At 35.7% G+C, this 20,253-nt stretch overlaps 1 protein-coding gene across 1 annotated transcript in view; it reads left to right on the top strand.

The window, feature by feature from the left end:
* The window catches only part of SLC30A4 (solute carrier family 30 member 4), a 45,272-nt gene that overhangs the window by 10,505 nt on the left and 14,514 nt on the right, over positions 1 to 20,253 (top strand). Inside the window, exon 3 of the mRNA XM_037834079.1 lies at positions 13,146 to 13,292. Coding sequence (XP_037690007.1) covers positions 13,146 to 13,292 — 147 coding nt within the window. The remainder of the gene's footprint in view (positions 1 to 13,145; positions 13,293 to 20,253) is intronic.

The following is a 20,253-nucleotide window of genomic DNA, read 5'->3' on the forward strand; positions in this document are numbered from 1 at the left end:
TGTAGTGGGACAATAGGCCACTCACTGGCAATATCATAGGAAAATATCTAGGCTATCTGTCAGGAAAGAACAAATCCAGGTCACATTTCAGAAATGTAGCAAAGGCAGTAATTAAAATACAGCACTAATGAATAATGGGTAAAGAGAGGATTATACTTACAGGACCTTATGGAATATAGCCATAAATGAAATTTAGAGGAAATCTTTAGGTAAAGAGATCTGAAGATTTCATAAAGGGAATCTTCATTTATGGAAACTGTTACCTGCTTTCAAAATTCTATTGTATTGGTAATTGCTGCTTATTGAATGTTTATTACATACCAGGCTTTCCAAGAGCTTTTTAAACATGATCTCACTAAATTCTCATTAAATCTTTATATAAACCTTTAAGACTGCTTTGTCCAATAATGTAGATACTAGCCATGTGAGGCCATTTTTTCTAATTTATTTTTTAATTAATTTTTTATTGAGCTATAATTCACATACCATAAAATTCACTCTCTTAAAGTGTACAGTTAAATCTGATTTTTAGTATGTTCACAAAGTTGTACAATATCACCACTAATTCCACATGTCATCACCCCAAAAAGAAACCCACACTGATTAGCAGTCATTCCCTACCTTCTCCCAAGCTCCTGGCAACCATTAATCTATTTCTGTCTCTATGGATTTGCCTTTTCTGTGCATTTCATATAAAAGGTATCAAACAGTATGTGACTTTTGGGTTTGATTTCTTTCACTCAGCATATTTTCAAGGTTCATCATGTTGTAGCAAGTGTCACTACTTCATTCCTTTATATGGCTGAAAAATACTGCTTTGTAAAGGTATCCCACATTTTATTTATCCATTCATCAGTTGATGGACTTTTGGGATGTTTCCACATAATATTGGCTATTATAAATAATACTCATAACCATTTGTATACAAGTTTTTCTGTGGTCATATGTTTTCACCTCTTTTGGAAATACACATAGGAGTGGAATTGCTGGGTCATATGGTAACTATGTTTAATGTTTTGAGGGACTGCTAAACTGTTTTCCAAAGTGGCTTCTCCATTTTACTTTCCCACCAGCAAGTTACAATGGTTCCATTTTCTCCACATCCTCATCAACACTTGTTATTTTCTTAGTTTTTGATTACAGCCATTCTAGTGAATGTGAAGTGACATCTCATTATGGTTTTTATTTTGTTTTGTTTTGTTTTCTGAGAGATGAAACTTAGTGACTCTTTTATAGAATCACAGGTAGGGACCTAGGTATTTGGGGACTACTTTTGGTAAGGGCATGACATACTGTGGCCATTTGGGATATCTAGCTGGAGCGTGCATAAGAGAAACCTTCAGGGTAGCCTCTCGACTCTATTTGGGATCTCTCAGCCACTGTAACCTCAGCTTGTTACCTTTCATTTCTCCCCGCTTTCAGTCAAGTAGACATTTTCAATCCCTCACTGCCAGGGCCAGGCTCATTCCCTGGGAGTCATGTCCCACATCGCCAGGAAGATTCATTCCCCTGGGAGTCATGTCCCTCGTTGGGGGGAGGTTAATGAATTTATTTGCCAAGTTGGGCTTAGAGAGAGAAACAAAAGAGGTTCTCTGGAGGTTCCTCTTAGGCATAATTATAGGCGGGCTCAGCCTCCCATTTACAACCCTAAATTTCACAAGCCTCAAGTCGAGGGAGTGATTTATTAAGTAGTGGTTCCTAATTTCACTTAATATATATTCTATTCCAAGATAAAGATCAGTTTCTTACATTATCTTCACTTAGTTGTACAATCATCATCACTCTCAACTTTAAACAATTATCATAGCATCCATCACCTGATGACTAATGATGTTGAGCATCTTCTCATGTGCTTTTTGGCCAATTGCATATCTTCTTTGGTGAAATCCCTATACAGATCCTTTGCCCATTTTTTTATTGGGTTGTATTTTATTCTTGAATTGTAAGAGTTCTTTGTATGTTCTAGATGCAAGTCCTTTATCAGATATATGATTTGCAAATATTTTCTCCCATTCTGTGGGTTGTCTTTTCAGTTTCTTGGTAAAGTCCTTTGAAGCACAAAAGTTTTTTCATTTTAATAAAAAGTTCAATTTATCTACTTATTTTTTGTTGCTTGTGATTTTTGGTGTCACAAGAAAACATTGTCTAATCCAAGTTCATGAAGATTTATGCCTATGTTTTCTTCTAAGAGTTTTAGTTCTTATATCTATGCCTTTGACCCCATTTTGAGTTCATTTTTTATATGATGTGAGTTAGGGGGTCCTACTTCATTCTTTTGTATGTAAATATCCTGTTGTCCCAGAACAATTTGTTGAAAAGACTATTCTTCCCCATTGAATGTTCTTGCCATCCTTGTCAAAAATCACTTGATTATACATGTATGGATTTATTTTTGAACTCTCAATTCTATTCCCCTGATCTATGTGTCTATCCTGATGACAGTTCCACATTGTCTTGATTACTGTAGCTTTGTAATAATTTTTGAAAATAAGAAGTGTGAGTCCTCCAACTTTGTTTTTCTTTTTTAAGATTGTTTTGGCTATTCAGAGTCCCTTGCATTTCCATATGAATTTTAGGATCAGCTTGTCCAATTCCTCAAAAGAGGCACTGGAAATTTTGATAGGGATTGCATTGAATCTGTGAATCAATTTGAGTAGTATTGCCATCTTAACAATATTAAGTTGTCCAATCCATGATCACAGGATGACTTTCCATTTATTTAGGTCTAAAGTATTTCAACAATGTTACGTAGTTTTCAATGTACAAATCTTCTACTTTCTTGGTTACATTTATCTATTTTATTCTTTTTCATGCCATTATGACTGAAATTGTTTCCTTAATTTCATTTTTTGAATTGTTCATTGCTATATAGAAATACAGCTGATTTTTTATATTGATCTTACATCCTGAAACTTTGCTGAACTCATTTATTAGCTCTAAAAGTTTCATGTCTTTATATATTCTTTTAGGTTTTCTATATATAAGATCATGTATCTGCAAACTGAGATGCTTTTATTTCTTTCTTTTAAACCTGGATGCCTTTCCTTTCTTTTTCTTGCCTAGTTTCCCTGGCTGGAACCTCCTGTACAATGCTAAATAACAGTGGTGAGAGTGGACATTAGCTGAGTTTTTCATAAATGGCCTTTATCAGGTTGAGGAAGTTTCCTTCTCTTAGCAATTTGTTGAGTGTTTTTATTATGAAAGGGTATTGGATTTCATCAACTGTTTTTCTGTGGCTACTGATATGGTAGTTTGGTGAGTTATTTCCCCCTTTATTCTAGTAATATTGTATTATATTGATTGATTTTTTATGTTGAACAACCTTGCATTCCTGGGATAAATTACACTTGGTCATGGTATATGTTCCTTTTTATATGTTGCTGGACTTGGTTTGATAGTATCTTGTTGAGGATTTTTGTATCTATATTCATAAGGATATTGGACTGTAGGTTTCTTTTCTTGTAATGTCTTTATCTGCTTTTGGTATCAGGATAATATAGGCCTCAGAATGAGTTGGAAAGTATTTCCTCCTCTTTTGTTTTTGTTTTGTTTTGTTTTTGTAAGAGTTTGTACTGGCATTCTTTAATCAATTGGTTAACTCCACCAGTGAAGTCATCTGGGTTTTGCTTAATAGCAAGTTTTTTGTTTTTTTTTTAAATTACTAATTCAGTCTCTTATTGTAATCTATTCAGATTTTCTATTTCTTCTTGAGTAAGCTTTATTCTTGTTTTTCTGGAAATTTTCCATTTCACCTGGGTTATCTAATTTATTGACATATAATTGTTCCTTAATTCGTAATATTCCCTTATAATCCTTTTTTTTTTACATTTTATTTTGAAATAAATTCAAAGTTATAGGAACAGTTGCAAAACCAATATAAACCCTATACACAGATCTCCAGCATTCCCTGACCCCTCTGATACCCCGATCCACTAACTTTAACATGTTGTCAGACCGCTATTTCTTTCCCTCCCTCCCTCTCTCCCTATCATCCATCATCTATTGCGCTGTCTTCTGAACATATGAGAGCTAGTTGCACACATCCTTGAACAAACACTATGATTCACATATACAATTCCCATGAACAAGAACATTCTTTTATGCAATCCCATTAAGCTCAGCTAAGAAGTACAAGACAGTCAACTATGATACAAAGCTTACATTCTATATTTCCTTTTCCTTATGTCTCAACTGTGTCCCTTTGGGCCTCCTGTCCTCCATCCTCAGGTCCCATCCAGGGTCATCCTTAGCATTCAATTCTCATCTGTTTAGACTTTTTTTTTTTTTTCTCTCAATTGTGGAAACATATATTCAGCCGAAGTCTTCCCATTCCACCCCCTCCCTAGCATTCCATTAGTGGGATTAATCACGTTTAGAATGTTGTAATGCTATCGCCTTCCCACCATCCATTACTAGAAATTTTCCTTCACCTCAAACAGCAACCCTACACTCATTTGTTAACTCCCCGTTGCCCCTTCCCCCATTTCTCTTAACCCATACTCTACTTTTCATCTTTATGGTTATATTCTCTGATAATTTCTTTGTGTTTACTGTGGGGCTTAAAATTAAACTCTTAAATCCATAACAATCTTGTTTTTCTTTGATACCAACTTAATTTCAATAGGACACATAAACTATGTACCTATACTCCTGCATTCCCCCACGTTTATATAGTTCTTGTCAAAAATTACATATTTTACATTGAGTTCAAAACCGCTGATTTGTCATTAGAGTTTGTGTATTTTGTATCATGTAGGAATTAAATAGTGGAGTTACAATTCAAAATTATTGACTTCTATTGTGCTTTGAATATGTTCAATTGTTTTTTGTTTTTTTTTTTAATTTATTGAGGCTTGTTTTATGTCCCAGCGTATGGTCCACTCTGGAGAAAGATTTGTGATCACTAGAGAAAAATGAGTGTCCTGGTGATTTGGGATGTAAGGTTCTATATATGTCTGTTAAAATTCTCTATATCTCTTTCTCCTTTCTTTGTTGGTAGGGCTCCCTTTAGTATCTGAAGTAGGACAGGTCTTTTATTGGCAAACTCTCTCAGCATTTGTTTGTCTGTGAAAAATTTAAGCTCTCCCTCAAATTTGAAGGAGACTTTTGCTTGATAAAGTATTCTTGGTTGGAAATTTTTCTCTCTCAGAATTTTAAATATGTCATGCCACTGCCTTCTCGCCTCCATGGTGGCCGCTGAGTCTTAGTCTTATGTTGTTTCCTTTGTATGTGGTGACTTGCTTTTCTCTTGCTGCTTTCAGAACTTGCTCCTTCTCTTCAGTATTTGACAGTCTGATCAGAATATGTCTTGGAGTGGGTTTGTTTGAATTTATCTTAATTGGAGTTTGCTGGGCATTTATGCTTTGTGTATTTATATTGTGTAGAAGGTTTGGGAAGTTTTCCCCATCAATTTCTTTGACTACTCTTTCTAGACCTTTACCCTTCTCTTCCCCTTCTGGGACACCAGTAAGTCTTAAATTTGGACGTTTTATTTTATCTGTCGTATCCATGAGATCCTTTCTGATTTTTTCGATTTTTTTCTCCATTCTTTCTTTTGTTCTTTCATTTTCTGTTCTGTGGACCTCTAGGACACTGAGTTGTTGTTCAACTTCCTCTAATCTTGTATTATGAGTATCCAGAGTCTTTTTAATTTGGCCAAAAATTTCTTTTATTTCTATAAGATCTTCTATTTTTTTATTTAATCTTGCAATTTCTTCTTTATGCTCTTCTAGGGTCTTCTTTATGTCCCTTTTATCCTGTTCCATGGTCTTCTTCATGTTTCTTATATCCTGTGCCACATTTTCATTCCTCCATTGTGATTGTTTGATTAATTGTGCCAAGTACTGTGTCTCTTCTGATATTTTGATTTGGGTGTTTGGGATCGGGTTCTCCATATCGTCTGGTTTTATCATATGCATTAAGGTTTTCTGTTGTTTTTGGCCTCTTGGCATTTGCTTTGCTTGATAGGGTTCTTTCAAGTTGTAAAAAAAAAAAAAAAAAAAAAACCAATCTGATTTTTCAGAAATACAAGTTGGTGGCATACACTTTCGACAACTAACCACCAGATGGCATCTGCAAGTCACCTATACCCCTCAAGTCAGTTCTCCCCAACTCTGTCTCTGTGGTGTGTGGGGAAATGATTTTTGCGCGGTTCAGTTGGTGAACTCAGTTTGGGTTTGTTGTTGGAGCTGTCCCCCCTGAATGTGGTGCATGTGTCTGGGTGGTCAGGGAGTCAGGGCAGCTTTAATATGCAAACCTTCCGGGTGTTCCCGGAGATTCAAGGCCACTGCAAGAGTCTAAGACTTCATTTCAGTTCTGCCCCAGACCCTCTCTGTCACTGACCCACAAACCACCGGCACTGATGTAGTGTCCCTGGGTTTTCCAAGTGGGCCCCCCTTCTCAGCTGTGATCGTCCAGGACCTCAGCTGAGGGAAGGCTGTGCTACATCACTAGTGCGCGTCGTCCCTCAAGGGAAGCCCCGGGCCTCCAGGCCATGCAGGGGCTCTCTCTGCCTGATGCAAAGATTAGCCTATAATTCTTGACTGGTGTAAGTTCTGAATGAAAGGCAGGTAGTAGAGCTGGGCCCCACCCCTTTCCTCTTAGAGAAGATAGACGCCTTAGGGGGATTTCATTAGCATTTCAATGGTCTCTCTCTGCTTGTGCCACACCCCTGTCTGGGTCACAGAACTGGGAACTGAAAATGGCCGAGGCTTTCTCCACTAAGCTGAAAAAGGAACAGAGCCAGTCTGAGGTGACCCTCCGGCTCCCCAAGGTCAGTCGTCACCCAAAGCCTCTGTCTACTTGTTGGGGATTCGTACCTCGTAGTGAGCAGTTCACACTTGCTAATTAAAACCCCAGTTGGAGCTCAGCTGAGCTATATTCCCTTGCTGGGAGAGAGCTTCTCTCTGGCACCACGAGGCTTTGTAGCTCGGGCTGTGGGGGAGGGGTCTCCCGATTTGGATCCGCAGTTCTTACTTACAGATTTTATGCTGTGATCTCGGGCATTCCTCCCAATTCAGGTTAGTATATGATGAGTGGACGGTCACATATGTCCCCCTGCAGTTATTCCAGATTATTACTAGTTGTTTCTGGTTTTTTTTTTTTAGTTGTTTCAGGGGGACTACTTAGTTTCCACTCCTCTCTATGCCGCCATCTTAGATCCCGGAACCCGCTTATAATCCTTTTTATTTCTGTGAAGTTAGTAGTAATTTCTGTCCCCTCTTTCATTGCTTATTTTAATAATTTGGATATTCTTCTTTTGCTCATTCCAGCTAAAGTTTTGTTCATTTTGTTGATCTTTTCAAAAAACTAACATTTGATTTTGTTGATTTTTCTCTATTATTCTAGTCTATATTGCATAAATTTCTGATGTAATCTATATTATTTCCTTCTGCAGCTTGCTTTGCGCTGCAGTTTTCTCTCCTTTTTCTAGATTCTTAAGGTGGAAGTTTAAGTTATTGATTTGAAATATTTCTTCTTTTTTATACAGGAATTTACAGCTATAAAGTTCCCTCTAATCACTTCTCCAGTTGTATCCCATAAGTTTTGTTATACTGTGTTTCTATTTTCATTCATCTCAAAGTATTTTCTGATTTCCCTTGTGATTTCTTCTTTGATCCATTGGTTATTTAGGAGTGTGTTGTTTAATTTCTACTTACTTGTAAATTTTCCAGTTTTCCTTCTGTTATTGATTTCTAGTTTTATTCCATTGTGATCAGAGTAGTTACTTTGTATGATTTCAGTATTTTAAGATTTATTGAGACTTGTCTTATGCTGTAACATATTGTTTATCCTGAATAATGGTCCAAGTGCATTTGAAAAGAATGTGTACTCTGCTGTCGTAGGGTGAAGTGTTCTATATATATGTTAGATTCAGTTGGTTTATAGTATTCCTCAAATCCTGTGTTTCCTTACTCATCTTCTCTCTAGATATTCTATTAATTGAAAATGGGATCTTGAAGTCGCCAACTGTTATTATAGAAATGTCGTTTTCACCCTTCAATTCTGTCAATGTTTGCTTCATATAGTTTTGGATTCTCTTGTTAGGTGAATATATGTACATAATAATTTTTTCTTCCTGATAGTTTGACCTTTTATCATTATAAAATGTCATTCTTTGTCTCTAGTAACAATTTTTTCTTAAAGACTATTTTGTCTGGTATTAGTAGAGCCACTCCAGTTCTCTGTTGGTTACTATTTGCATGATATATATTTTTCCATCATTTTACTTACAACCTGTTTATATCTTTGAGTCTAAAGTGAGTCTCTTAGAGATAGCATATAGTTGGATCTTGTTTTTTAACTATTCTGCCAAAATCTGCTTTTAAATTGAAGTGTTTAATACGTTTATATTTGATGTAATTGCTGATAAGGTATGACTTATGTCTGCCATTTTGCTGTTTATTTTCTATATGTCTTTTTTGTTTGTCAGTTTCTCCATTACTGCCTTCTTTTGTGTTGAATGGACATTTCCAGTGTACTGTTTTAATTCCCTTGTCATTTCTTTTCTATTTATATTTTTTTAGTTATTTTCTTCGTGGTTACCTTGGGAATTATAATTAACATCTTAATTTTATAACAATCTATTTCAGATTAATAACAATTTAATTTTCTTAGTAAACATGCTATATAGCTCTGTTACTTCACCCCTCCTCTGTGCCATTATCAGCATACATATTATATCTTTATTTTATGCCCACCAACATGGATTTATAATTATTTCTTTACACAGTTATCTTTTAAACATATAGGAGAAAAAAGAGTTACAAATAAAAAATACGTTTATATTGTCTTTTATATTTATTTATGCAGTTACCTTTACCAGTGTTCTTTATTTCTTCATGTGGATTCCAGTTATTGTATAGTGCCCTTTCACTTCAGTCTGAAGAACTCCCTTTAGTATGTCTTTTAGGGAAGGTATGTCATCGATGATCTTGGAATGTCTTAATTTCTCCTTCATTTTTGTGGAATAGTTTTGCTGGCTATAAAATTCTTGACAATTCTTTTTTTTCTTTCAGCACTTTGAATATATCATTCCACTGCCTTCTGGCCTCAGTCGTTTCTTTTTTGTTTTGTTTTGTTTTTATAATTTTTATTTTGAATTCAGTTTTTTTGAGATATATTCACATACCATGCAGTGTACAATCAGCTGTTCACAGTACCATCATATAGTTGTACATTCATCACCCCAATCAACTTTTGAACATTTTCCTTACTCCAAAAAGAATAAAAATAAGAATAAAAGTAAAGAAAGAATACCCAAAGCATTCCATCCCCCCCATCCTACCCTATTTTTCATTTACTTTTGTCCCCATTTTTCTACTCATCTGTCCATACACTGGATAAAGAGAGTGTGAGCCACAAAGTTTTCACAATCACATAATCACACCATGTAAGCTACATAGTTATGCAATCATCTTCAAGAGTCAAGACTACTGGGTTGCATTTCCACAGTTTCAGGTATTTCCTTCTAGCTATTCCAGTACACTAAAAACTTAAAAGGGATATTTATATAGTGCATAAGAATGCCTTCCAGAGTGGCCTCTCGACTCAACTTGAAATCTCTCAGCCACCAAAACTTTATTTTGTTTCATTTCGCTTCCCCCTTTTGGTCAAGAAGGTTTTCTCAATCCCATGATGCCAGGTCGAGGCTCATACCCAGGAGTCATGTCCTGTGTTGCCAGGGAGATTTACACCGTGGGAGTCAGGTCTCACGAAGTGGGGAGGGCAGTGAGTTCACCTGCCGAATGGGCTTAGAGAGAGAGAAAGCTGGCCTTAGTGGTTTCTGATAAGAAAATCAGCTGTTAATCTTACTGACAATCCCTTGTACATGGTAAATGCTTCTCTCTTGCTATTTTCAAGATTCTCCCTTTGTCTTTCAACAGTTTGATTATGATGTCTGCTTATGAGTTTTATCCTACTTGGAGTTTGTTGAGCCTCTTGGATGTATAGACTAATGTTTTTCATTAAATTTGGGAGGTTTTCAGCTATTATTTCATTATATATTTTTTCTGCCCCTTTCTCTGTCTCCTTCTGGGACTCCCATTATATGTATATTGGTACACTTTGTGGTATTGCATAGATCTCTAAGGATCTGTTCATTTTGCTGTATTCATTTTTCTTTCCATTCCTTAGACTGGATAACATCAATTGATCCATCTTAAAGTTTGCTGATTCTTTTTTTGCCTGCTCAAAACTGTGGTTGAGCCTCTAGTGAATTTTTCATTTCTGTTATCATACTTTATAACTCCAGACTTTCCATTTGGTTCTTTTTTATAATTTGTATCTCTTTATTGGTAGTCTCTTTTTGATGAAACATCATTCTCATACTTTCCTTTAGTTCTTTAGACATAGTTTCCTTTTGTTTTTTGAACATATTTAAAAGAACTGACTTAACATCTTTGTCAAATAAGTCCCACATCTAGTCTTCCTCAGGGACAGTTTCTATTGTTTGTTCTTTTTCCTGTGTGTGGGCCATGTTTTCCTGTTTCTTTGCGTGTGTCATAATTTTTGTTAACAATTGGACACTTCAAATAATATCATTTGGCAACTTGGGAAATCAGATTATTTTCCCTCCCCAAGGTTTTTTGTTATTTTAGTTCATGTGTGGCCACTGAAACTTCTGCCTAGTTTGTTTACCGGTCAGCTAATAGTTGGACTGAAATTTCCTTAAATGCCTGGAACCAGTAAGTCTCCCAGGTTTGCCAAGCGGGTGCTCCATGTGTGTGCTTTAGGGCACACCTTCAGTACTTAGCCAGGCGGTTGGCAACTCCACTTTAGTTGACAACTCCACTTCCTGCGTGTGCAGAGCCTCAAGCTTGGCCAGAGGTGAAAGCCTAGGGTCTTCTCAAGTCTTTCCTTAGAATGCACACAGCCGTACATGTATGTATGGCCTTCTAGATTCCAGGAGTGTGTATGAGATTTTCAAAGCCTCTATGGACATCTGATTCCCTGGCTTTTCTTTTCATGGTGTTTGGTTAGCTTTTTTTGCCCAACTGTTACCTACTACATCAGGCAGCTGCAGTGTTAAACAGTTGCCTCAGACCTTGCCTCCCAAGGAAAAGGCTGTTCACACAGGGCAAACTCAGAGTCAGGTCAAATACAAGCATCCTTAAGTGTGGGGTCCTTCAGGAAACCAGTGGACAGGTCAAATAATGACAGTTCTTTGGGAATGAGGCCTTGAACGAACTTGAAGCTCATTCTGCTCCTTCAAGTGTCTGCCAGGCTGGTGGTTTTCACTGTGATTGTGGACTGGTGGTTTTCAAGGCTATTGCAGAATCAGGGATGGGAAGATGAAAGTAGGACAAGATAAAACACCACAAAGCTCACTGTTCTTACCAAGATTCAGCCATTTTTCTTGAATAAACACTACCTCATATAAGTCTTTTTGGTTAATTTCCAGAGTTAAAGTTGATTATTATAATTTTTGTCCATGTTCTCATTGCTTTTATGGAAGAAATGACTTTTGAAGGTCCTTACTCTGCCATTTTTGCTGACATCACCCACAATTGGCTTTTTACATTTAGATTTAAATTTAAGTTAATAAAAATTAAATGTGTTTAATTTCTCTGTTGCAGTAGCCACGTTCCAAGTGCTCAAGAGGCACATATGGCTCATGACTACCTTACCAAACAGTGCAGCTATAGAACATTTCCATCATCTCAAAAAGTTCTATTGGATAGTGCTGCTTTAAGCTATTAACCTCATTTTATGGATGAGTAAACTGAGGCTCAATAAGATTTTAATTGACTTAGTCTCTGAGATCCCAATGCTGAATGTTATTAACAACCCTGCTGAGTTTTCTCTCAGTGCTTTCCAACTTTTTCATGTTAAAGCATCCATAGAAAATATTATTTGTATGTAGTACACAGGACTAAAGGGATATGTCCACAAGATCACCAGCCCCAGGTCTCCTGTTGCCCCTGACTCTGCATACCCAACCTGTGATGTGGGGAATTGATAGCATAACACACTTATGTGTCATGGAACCCTGATCATGACTTTCTGCTATACATTATCCTCAAAGTGTGATTTGAGACAAGCAGCAGCATTATCATGTTAGAAATGTAAATTCTCAGACTTTATCCCACATTTACTGAATCATAAATTCTGGGAGTGGGGCTCAGCAATCTGTGTTTTAACAAACCCTCCAGGTGATTCTAACTCACACAAAAGGTTTGAACACTAGTGTATTTTAGTATTAAAAGGTTCTTTCATAAATGATGCTAAGAAAATTGGTCATTCATAAAGGGAAACAATGAAATGAGATATCTACTTCACACCATACACAAAAATCAATTCCAGTTGGATAAACACTAAATGTAAAATGCAATAACTTAAAACTTTTAGAAGAAAATATAGAAGAATAGTTTTATGATCTCAGGATAAGGAAGGATTTCTTAAGATAAAATCTCTAATCATAAAGGAAAGAAACAATTGATACATTTGACGAACTACCTTAATGTTAGAAACTCCTCTTCATCTTAGAAAATGAAAAGAAATAAAAAGGCAAGCCACAAACCAGGATAAAATGCTTTGTATATATCACAAGGTGTTCATATTAGGAATATATAGAAAAATGCCTGGAAAATTAATGCCAACAAAAAAAAAGATCTGTGCTCTAAATACCAATGTTTCTATCAGGAAATGTTGCCATCCATAGCCAAGTAAATCAGTTAATTTTTATCTTTTATGTTGAACTAATGTATATTTTGTGGGTGTCTTCATTTTGTTCAAGCCCTCCCAAACAAGTGAACATCTATCTTTTCTTCAGTTTTGTTATGATATTTGGACACTGTGATTAATATTTTACTGTAATAGTAGAATTACTAGGCTGAGCAAAAACTGCAGTGCTAAAACACAAGATATCACTTAATATGTTTGCCCCCAGTTTATTGCTTCTTAACTTTTTTGAGGCCATTGACTCTTTTGGAGAATCTGTTCATAGAAATGGACATTTTCCAGGAAAATATATACATATCTAATGCTTCACATAAAACTTCAGGATACCTTGATTTAATTGCAATAGGACAGAGATTTAATTAGAATTTCATTTTTTGTGGGATGTTACATATTTATGGTTTGATTGCTTATGTTTATTATCTTAATTAACTGGTTGCTTCTTCCCTCCTCACCCTTGTTTGAAGGTGGATACATTGCAAATAGCCTAGCAATCATGACAGATGCACTTCATATGTTAACCGACCTAAGTGCCATCATACTGACCCTGCTTGCTTTGTGGCTGTCTTCAAAATCACCAACCAAAAGATTCACTTTTGGATTTCATCGCTTAGGTAGGTCATTTGGGGTTTCTTTTGGCTTATAATATTGTAACCAAGAAGTTAGGATTTAAGAACTGATTGTGATTACTGAATCATTATATAGATATTCCTTTTTACTTTCTGGTATATTAGAGCAGACAGAGGGAAATACCTGAAACCTGAATTGTAATCCAGCTGCCTTGATCTCTGATAATGATTGTATAACCATTATCTTGTGCCCTTGTGATTGTAAAAACCTTGTGACTAACCTTCACTTGTACCCATTTATCCAGGTTTTCAACTTCAAAGTCTTGTAACCACTAAAGATAGCCCCTAATGTTTGTTAATGAAGGGTCTTGGTTCAGCCCAGAACTAACCTACCTCAAATCCAAATTTATTTTGATAACCGAAGCTGGATCTAACCAAAATGGGCTTGCCTGACATGCACAGTAACTTAGACTTTCGATTGCAGTTCAGAGAGAAAGATTTTGGACTGATAGGCCATGTGCTCTCCTGCTTTGCACCTAGCAATAAAACTCTTTCTCTCTTTGAAATCCTGGTGTCTCAGGAATGGTCATTTGAGCACATCAGGTAAAAGAATCCACCACCTTGGTCCAGTAACAAAATTTTATAGTAAAACCAAAATGAACCATAACTCTTGATTAACTGAAATCTCTCCAGTGATAGCCTGTTTAATTAAAGGAAATAAAACATATCTTCCAAGGTACCTTCAGCCAAGTCAGCTAAACAGCACATATATTATATGGTATTCATTGATCTTCTAACAAATGCTCCCTTTGTCCTGAAGGTATCATCATAAAAAAGTTTACCTTTAGTTTATCAAACCAAGCAAAACCACATGGGATTAACTCTTCAACATTTGCTTCTCTCCTTCCCCTCAGATATTCCAATCAGAGTTACTGTAGCCCAGATTTTAGGCTTTTATCATAATATGTACAACATATACTGTGTGCCTGGTCCTTACTGTGGCCAGTGTATCAATATAATCCTGTAAATACACATCATATTTTCATTTTCCTATTTTGAACAATGCTAATATTTCATTAAGGGGTTAAAATCATACATTGCTATTCATACAGCTCTGCTTCTTACTGTCACTATTTTTAATTTTTTTCACTTATTTTTAAGATATATATAAAATAATTATCTCATATTAGATGAGATATCATTTGCATAGAACCCAGAAATTGATATTTAGCTAGCTTCAGCAAAATCTGTATTTCATTTAATGCAGTGGTTCTCAACCTCTTTTGGGTTATATACCCCTTGAAACTCTAAAAAAAAAACAGAACTTTCCCCAGAAACAAGTAATTAATAAAACATAGAAAGTTCTGCATATAATATTAAGAACCCACAATCATGAAAATTATTAAAGATTATTATTAAAGATCAAAGAAGTACTAAGTTACATATAGGTGCTTTGTTTCTTCATGTATAAAAAGCACTATGTAAAGATGATAGGTAGAGGTGTTTGCTTCTGTTGTATCTGCAACTTTCTATAGAAAGTCAAAATTTTTACTGAGTACAAGATGGTGGCCTAGATGTCAACATTTGACTCCTGTCTCTCTTGAGAGTCCACTGAAATAAAAATACAGAGGTACCAAAACAAGGGAACCAGATGGTGGAGTCACCAATAAACTGTCTGGAACTTTCACTCACTGGGGGATTCCGCTAAGGTCAGAGGGATATCTGAGTGGCTGAGCTGAAAGGCCTGAGGCCAGAGAGACATTCTTCTGACCATAGCACAATGGGCTCTTCTTGCTATAAATCTCTGCCTGCTAAAGCTCCTGCTTCTTGTATGTACTTGCACTGTGGACTTGTTATCTGTGACTTTCTGTTCATGGGTAAACCTAAATTAGGAAGATGTGTCTTAGTGTTGGCCATTTCGAGAAAATTTTTATGTGAACAAAAGTTTGTACTTGAGAGGTGCCTTAAAAATTGGATGAGGGAACAAGATTGGTTTGTGGAGTCTGCAAGAGGACAATCTGCCTCTGGGCAATAGCTTCACCTAAAGGTTCATTAGAAAAAGAAGCAGACAAAAACACAGAAAAAAGGGAAACAAATTCCAAACCAAACCTATTGCTCTCCCAGCTTCCCTTTTCCCAGCCCTTCCTCCCTTGCTACCCTAACCCATTCCTCCCGACCCCCTGAGGGAAAGTGATCTATCTAGTCCAGGCTTCTTGAAAGATAAAGCCATCTTCTGAACCTAGCATAGCCACTAGAGCGGAATTTAAACCTTGGATCTGAACTAAATTAAGAGCTACTATTAAAGATTTCCCCAAACAAGAACACCAAACGAATTCAGAATTCTTTTGGATGCATATGATCTGGTGTTCCCTGACCTACATCAGCTTGCACATTTGTTGGTTGGAACTTTAGATGCTAAATTCTGGAGGGCAAAAGCTGATTGGACTGACCTAGAAAGGGACCTACAGGATCCCTCTTTCCACAGTAAATTGGAGGATCAAAAGGCCCCCAAGATAAGGCAAAGCTTCTATAAGATTGCCCATACAGGCAAGAGAAATTCTTTAAAGTCTCCTCTACTAATATTGATGGGAAAGCTTTAGCCCTCATATGAATCAAATAACCTCAATTTGTCCCATCTGTCAGTAACACAATTCTAGTAAGTTATAAAAGTGGAGCAAAGACAAAAGCCAGCTTTTTATATAAACTAGTGAGTTTTGTATTTCTGTGTTTCTGAGTCAGTTTATCTGACTAATGGCTGAATATTTTAAGCTAAAATTTCTCTGTGTCTGTCTTTATGTTTTCTGTGTATATGTTACATGTGTATTTCTTACCTCCAGATGATATTACCAAATTAACTTATAAAGTTCCTTAAAGGCACTATGTTCAAATTGGCTTAAAGATAAATAAGTACTTACATTAATATTCCTAAAATTCTAGAAATTAAGGAAGCTGAACTTGCAATACTTCCTATATGTCATACTTTAATATGAGTTATCAGTGTTAAGCACAATACAAACATGTGTAACTGAGAAGTTAGGATTTAAGGGATGATTATGATTGCTGAATCATTGTATAGATATTCCTTTTTACTTTCTGGTATGTTAGAGTAGACAAAGGGAAAATACCTGAATTCTCTGAACTGTAATCCAGCTGCCTTGATCTCTGATAATAATTGTATAGCTTTTAACTTGTGCTCTTGTAATTGTAAAATCTTGTGACTGGCCCTCACTTGTATCCATTTTATCCGGTTCTTCAATTTTAGGGTATTATGATAACTAAAGACAGCTCCTAATGTTTATTAAAGAAGGTCATTGTGTCAGCCTAAAACTAATCTACTCCAATCCCTTGATAAAGGAAGCTGGATCTAACCAAAAGGGGCCTGCCTGACATGTGCACTAGCTTAAACTTAAAACTATAAGTGACCTATACCTCATTATAATACTAAAATTCATGCCCATCATCATATTAAGGCCACCATTTTCATACATATGTCCTGTGACTAAGCATGTAATCAATCTGTGCATGCTCAATAATTAGATTACCTCTAATCACATCATCTAGAGCCATTGTGCTCATTATCCTAAAACCTACCTATCTTTTGATACCATAAAACTATCAGAATTACTACAGACTTGGGAGACAGATTTCAAGGCCATTAGGCCATCTGATAGCCTGCTTTGTGCCTAGCAATAAACTTTATCTCTCTGAAACCCTGGTGTCTCAGGAATTGGTCATGTGAGCGCATCCAGCAGAGAACCCACTGCCTTTAATCAGTAGCACATGCACTGTATTTTACTTGGAGATGTTCTTCCTAAACTTACACAGGTTTACTGGTCAAATAAACTAGCATTGCATCTACTAGATATTTAAGAATTTTTTAAATGTAAATTTGTGTTTGACCAAAGGTTACTTCAACAGTAATTGTGTTTTGTAGGATGTCACCTTGAAGACAGATTCCAAGATCTTTTGATAGCTTAAAAACTTAGGCTTCTGCTAAGTAACATATGCATGGTATGCAGGATATCTTTTGTTGTTGTTGTTTTTGTTGTTGTTGTTGTTGTTAAGAAAAAAAGGGAAGGATTGTAGAAAAGGAATTTTATTTCTTATGGTCAAAGTTGGGTAACATTTAGCAGATTTATTTATAAGATTTCTAAGAGTTTTTGTATGCAAAACTAAAATTTGGTTTTCTGTTAAACTGACAAAATTTTTATATTTTGCAAATATAAGCAAATGCATATATATGTTCATATCCTGCTTCCCACAGCCCTTTCTTAAGCAGATCTAGATCTGAAGGCAGTAATCGTATATGCAGAGTTCTGTAACCTGGAGATCATTCCATAAAAGTACATAGGAACTTCTGAGTTCAGAGCTTAAAGAAAGAGTATGACCACTTAATAACTATTCTGATAGAAACAGTATATTTCTTATTCCTACTGAAAAAGAATTGAACACAGGATATTGCATTGGAATTGTACATGAGGAAGCAGAAAATTGGACTATATTTCTTGGTAGTTTCTACATTGAAGAATCAAATTCTAATACTCTATCTGATAGTAGTAAATATCAAGCCATGGTTTAGTTGCAATTGTCATTTTAGTTCTGCTTTACATGGATACCTTTTTCACTTTAAAACACTATATTCTCTGTAGGCTTTTGATTGGTTTATATTGACCCGTGGTTATATGTTAATTATAGACTTTTTTAAAAAGTTTTTATTGTAGTAACATACATACAACTCAGAATTTCCCATTTTAACCACTTTCAGATGGACAATACAGTGGTATTAATTACATTCACAATATTGTGGTACCATCACCAACATCCAGTACTCTAACTTTTTCATCACCTCGTATAGAAACTCTGCACTCCTCAAGCATTAACTCCCTCTTCCTCTTCCACCCCCCACGCTGTGCCCCGGTAACCTCTCATCTATGATTATAGACTTCTGATTGATATTTTCAAGTACCCATGAGAAACAACACAGAGAACTGGTTAAAAGTATAGACTTTGAAACCAAGTCTTTGGCTCAAGTCCTTGGGCAAATTACCTAACATCTCTGTGTGTCCATTTCACATTTGTAAAAGAAGGCTGATGATAGTGCCTCCCCCATAGAGTTGTTAGGAATTTTACATGAATTAGAATTTGTAAAGCACTTAGAATAGCACCCAGCACTTCAAAAGCAGCCTTCATTCATTCTTCATTTATTTAGCTTCGTTATTCTCTGGAAAACATTTTAAATGAGACCTAAGATTTGTATGTGGCAAACGTAAAACAAAATTTTTGGATATGAGTTTGGATTTATATAAAGGAGAGTGCGTGTCTATGGAAATAGTCATGTATTATTAATATCATTCCCTATGTTTATTTCTTTTTTGAGTTCTCATAATACTATATACATGCCTGTTAGCATTTATAATATTTTCTTATATTTACTTTTTTTGAAACTGTGTCTCCTCTTGGACCATGAATTACTTAGGGGCAGGTAATATTAAACTCTTATGTATCAGGCACTAATGAGGGCTATTTGAGAGATTATTAATCAAATTGATACATATTCAGGCTGAGTAAATAAGGATATGAAAATTGAGGTACAGAAAATTTAGAATGGTTTATTATCCTCAAATCATTTGTGTTTGGGGTAAAGTGAACCAATTTCCAAATTGGATATAGGGATATTTTTGAAATTTTGTATATAAAATATTTGGAACTTGGAATTATTTATCTTTCATTCTATAAACTGTGGTCACATTCACAGACCATAAAATGTATTTGATTCATAACATAACTGAGTGGCACAACCTGAATTATAGTCCTTTAGGGTGCGGGAAGAAATTCGTCAGAAGGGAGTTTCTTCTTTCTTATCTTAATTAGGGGTTGGTTCTATTTGTTTATTTGTTTTGGTACTTTCTTACCCTCTTTTAGAGGTTTGTGGTCAAATCATCTTTGGTTCATATATCTGAGATCTATAGTTTTAATAACTGTATGACCTTTGGGAGAGTGAGTTGATTTCTCTAAACCTCAGTTTTCTCATCTATAAAATACAGATGATAAATACCCTATGTTGCAGAATTATTTTTAAAAATGCATAAGTTAAGTAAGTAAAGTATATAAAGTACTGACCATGTTACCTAGCACAGAGTAAACTCCCAATAAAAGTTAGTTCCAGTCTTCTTCCTTCCTTCTTTTACCTTCCAGTGTTATCTTTCCCAGCCTTTTCATGTCTCTCAAAGTGCTCTATGCTCCAAAATGGCCTACTTTCTCTTCTCCTCTAAGCGGAATGCTAATTCTCTCAGCATGAATGTCTCAGTTAGGTATGAGAAGAAAAGATGATTCACCCTGATGATTAATAACAGTTTTTAAAGATATGCTTTTAACTCATAGGTCTTTGGTAACATTTTTGGCAGTGAAACAAATTCATTTTAGCAAAAATCAATCAATGAAGATATTTTTAGAGTTGTGGTTAAGCTCAAGTGATTGTCCCAGAAATCAGTTCTATTCTGTTGCTACTTCTTTTTCCTTCTTTATGAATCCTATAGATTGCTTAAAATCATTCAATTTTTTTGTTTTCTTTTTTTGTTTTCTTTTTTACTTTATAATGAAATACGACAGCTCTTTGTGGGAAGAGGAAGAGCAGAGTAGGAGCCATGTGTAAGTTATTTATCAAGGCCTGGATATACTGTGGATATATAATCTTATTCTGGAAGTACTTAGAACTTAATGAAACCACACTGTAGGAAACTCAGACCCTCAGGAGGAATAATGGTATTATCATCTAGACAACGGGGAATTGCCATTCTAAAGAGAACAGCCCCTATCCCCTTGCTTGCTTTTTGCTTCTGACCTCTGTGGATTGTGAGTGACTTGGTTTATTTCTATGGCTTTTCTTCCAGTTCTTGGGCTGAAAAGGCTGCATGGATTAGATACAGTGATCATGTGAAAGAATTGTAGTAAGCAAGGTTGTCCGTATTCTAAATAAAAAGCAAGATTTGCACTTTGGTAATCATCA

The sequence above is a fragment of the Choloepus didactylus genome, chromosome 4 (genome assembly GCF_015220235.1).
Source record: "Choloepus didactylus isolate mChoDid1 chromosome 4, mChoDid1.pri, whole genome shotgun sequence".
Lineage (NCBI taxonomy): Eukaryota > Metazoa > Chordata > Mammalia > Pilosa > Megalonychidae > Choloepus > Choloepus didactylus.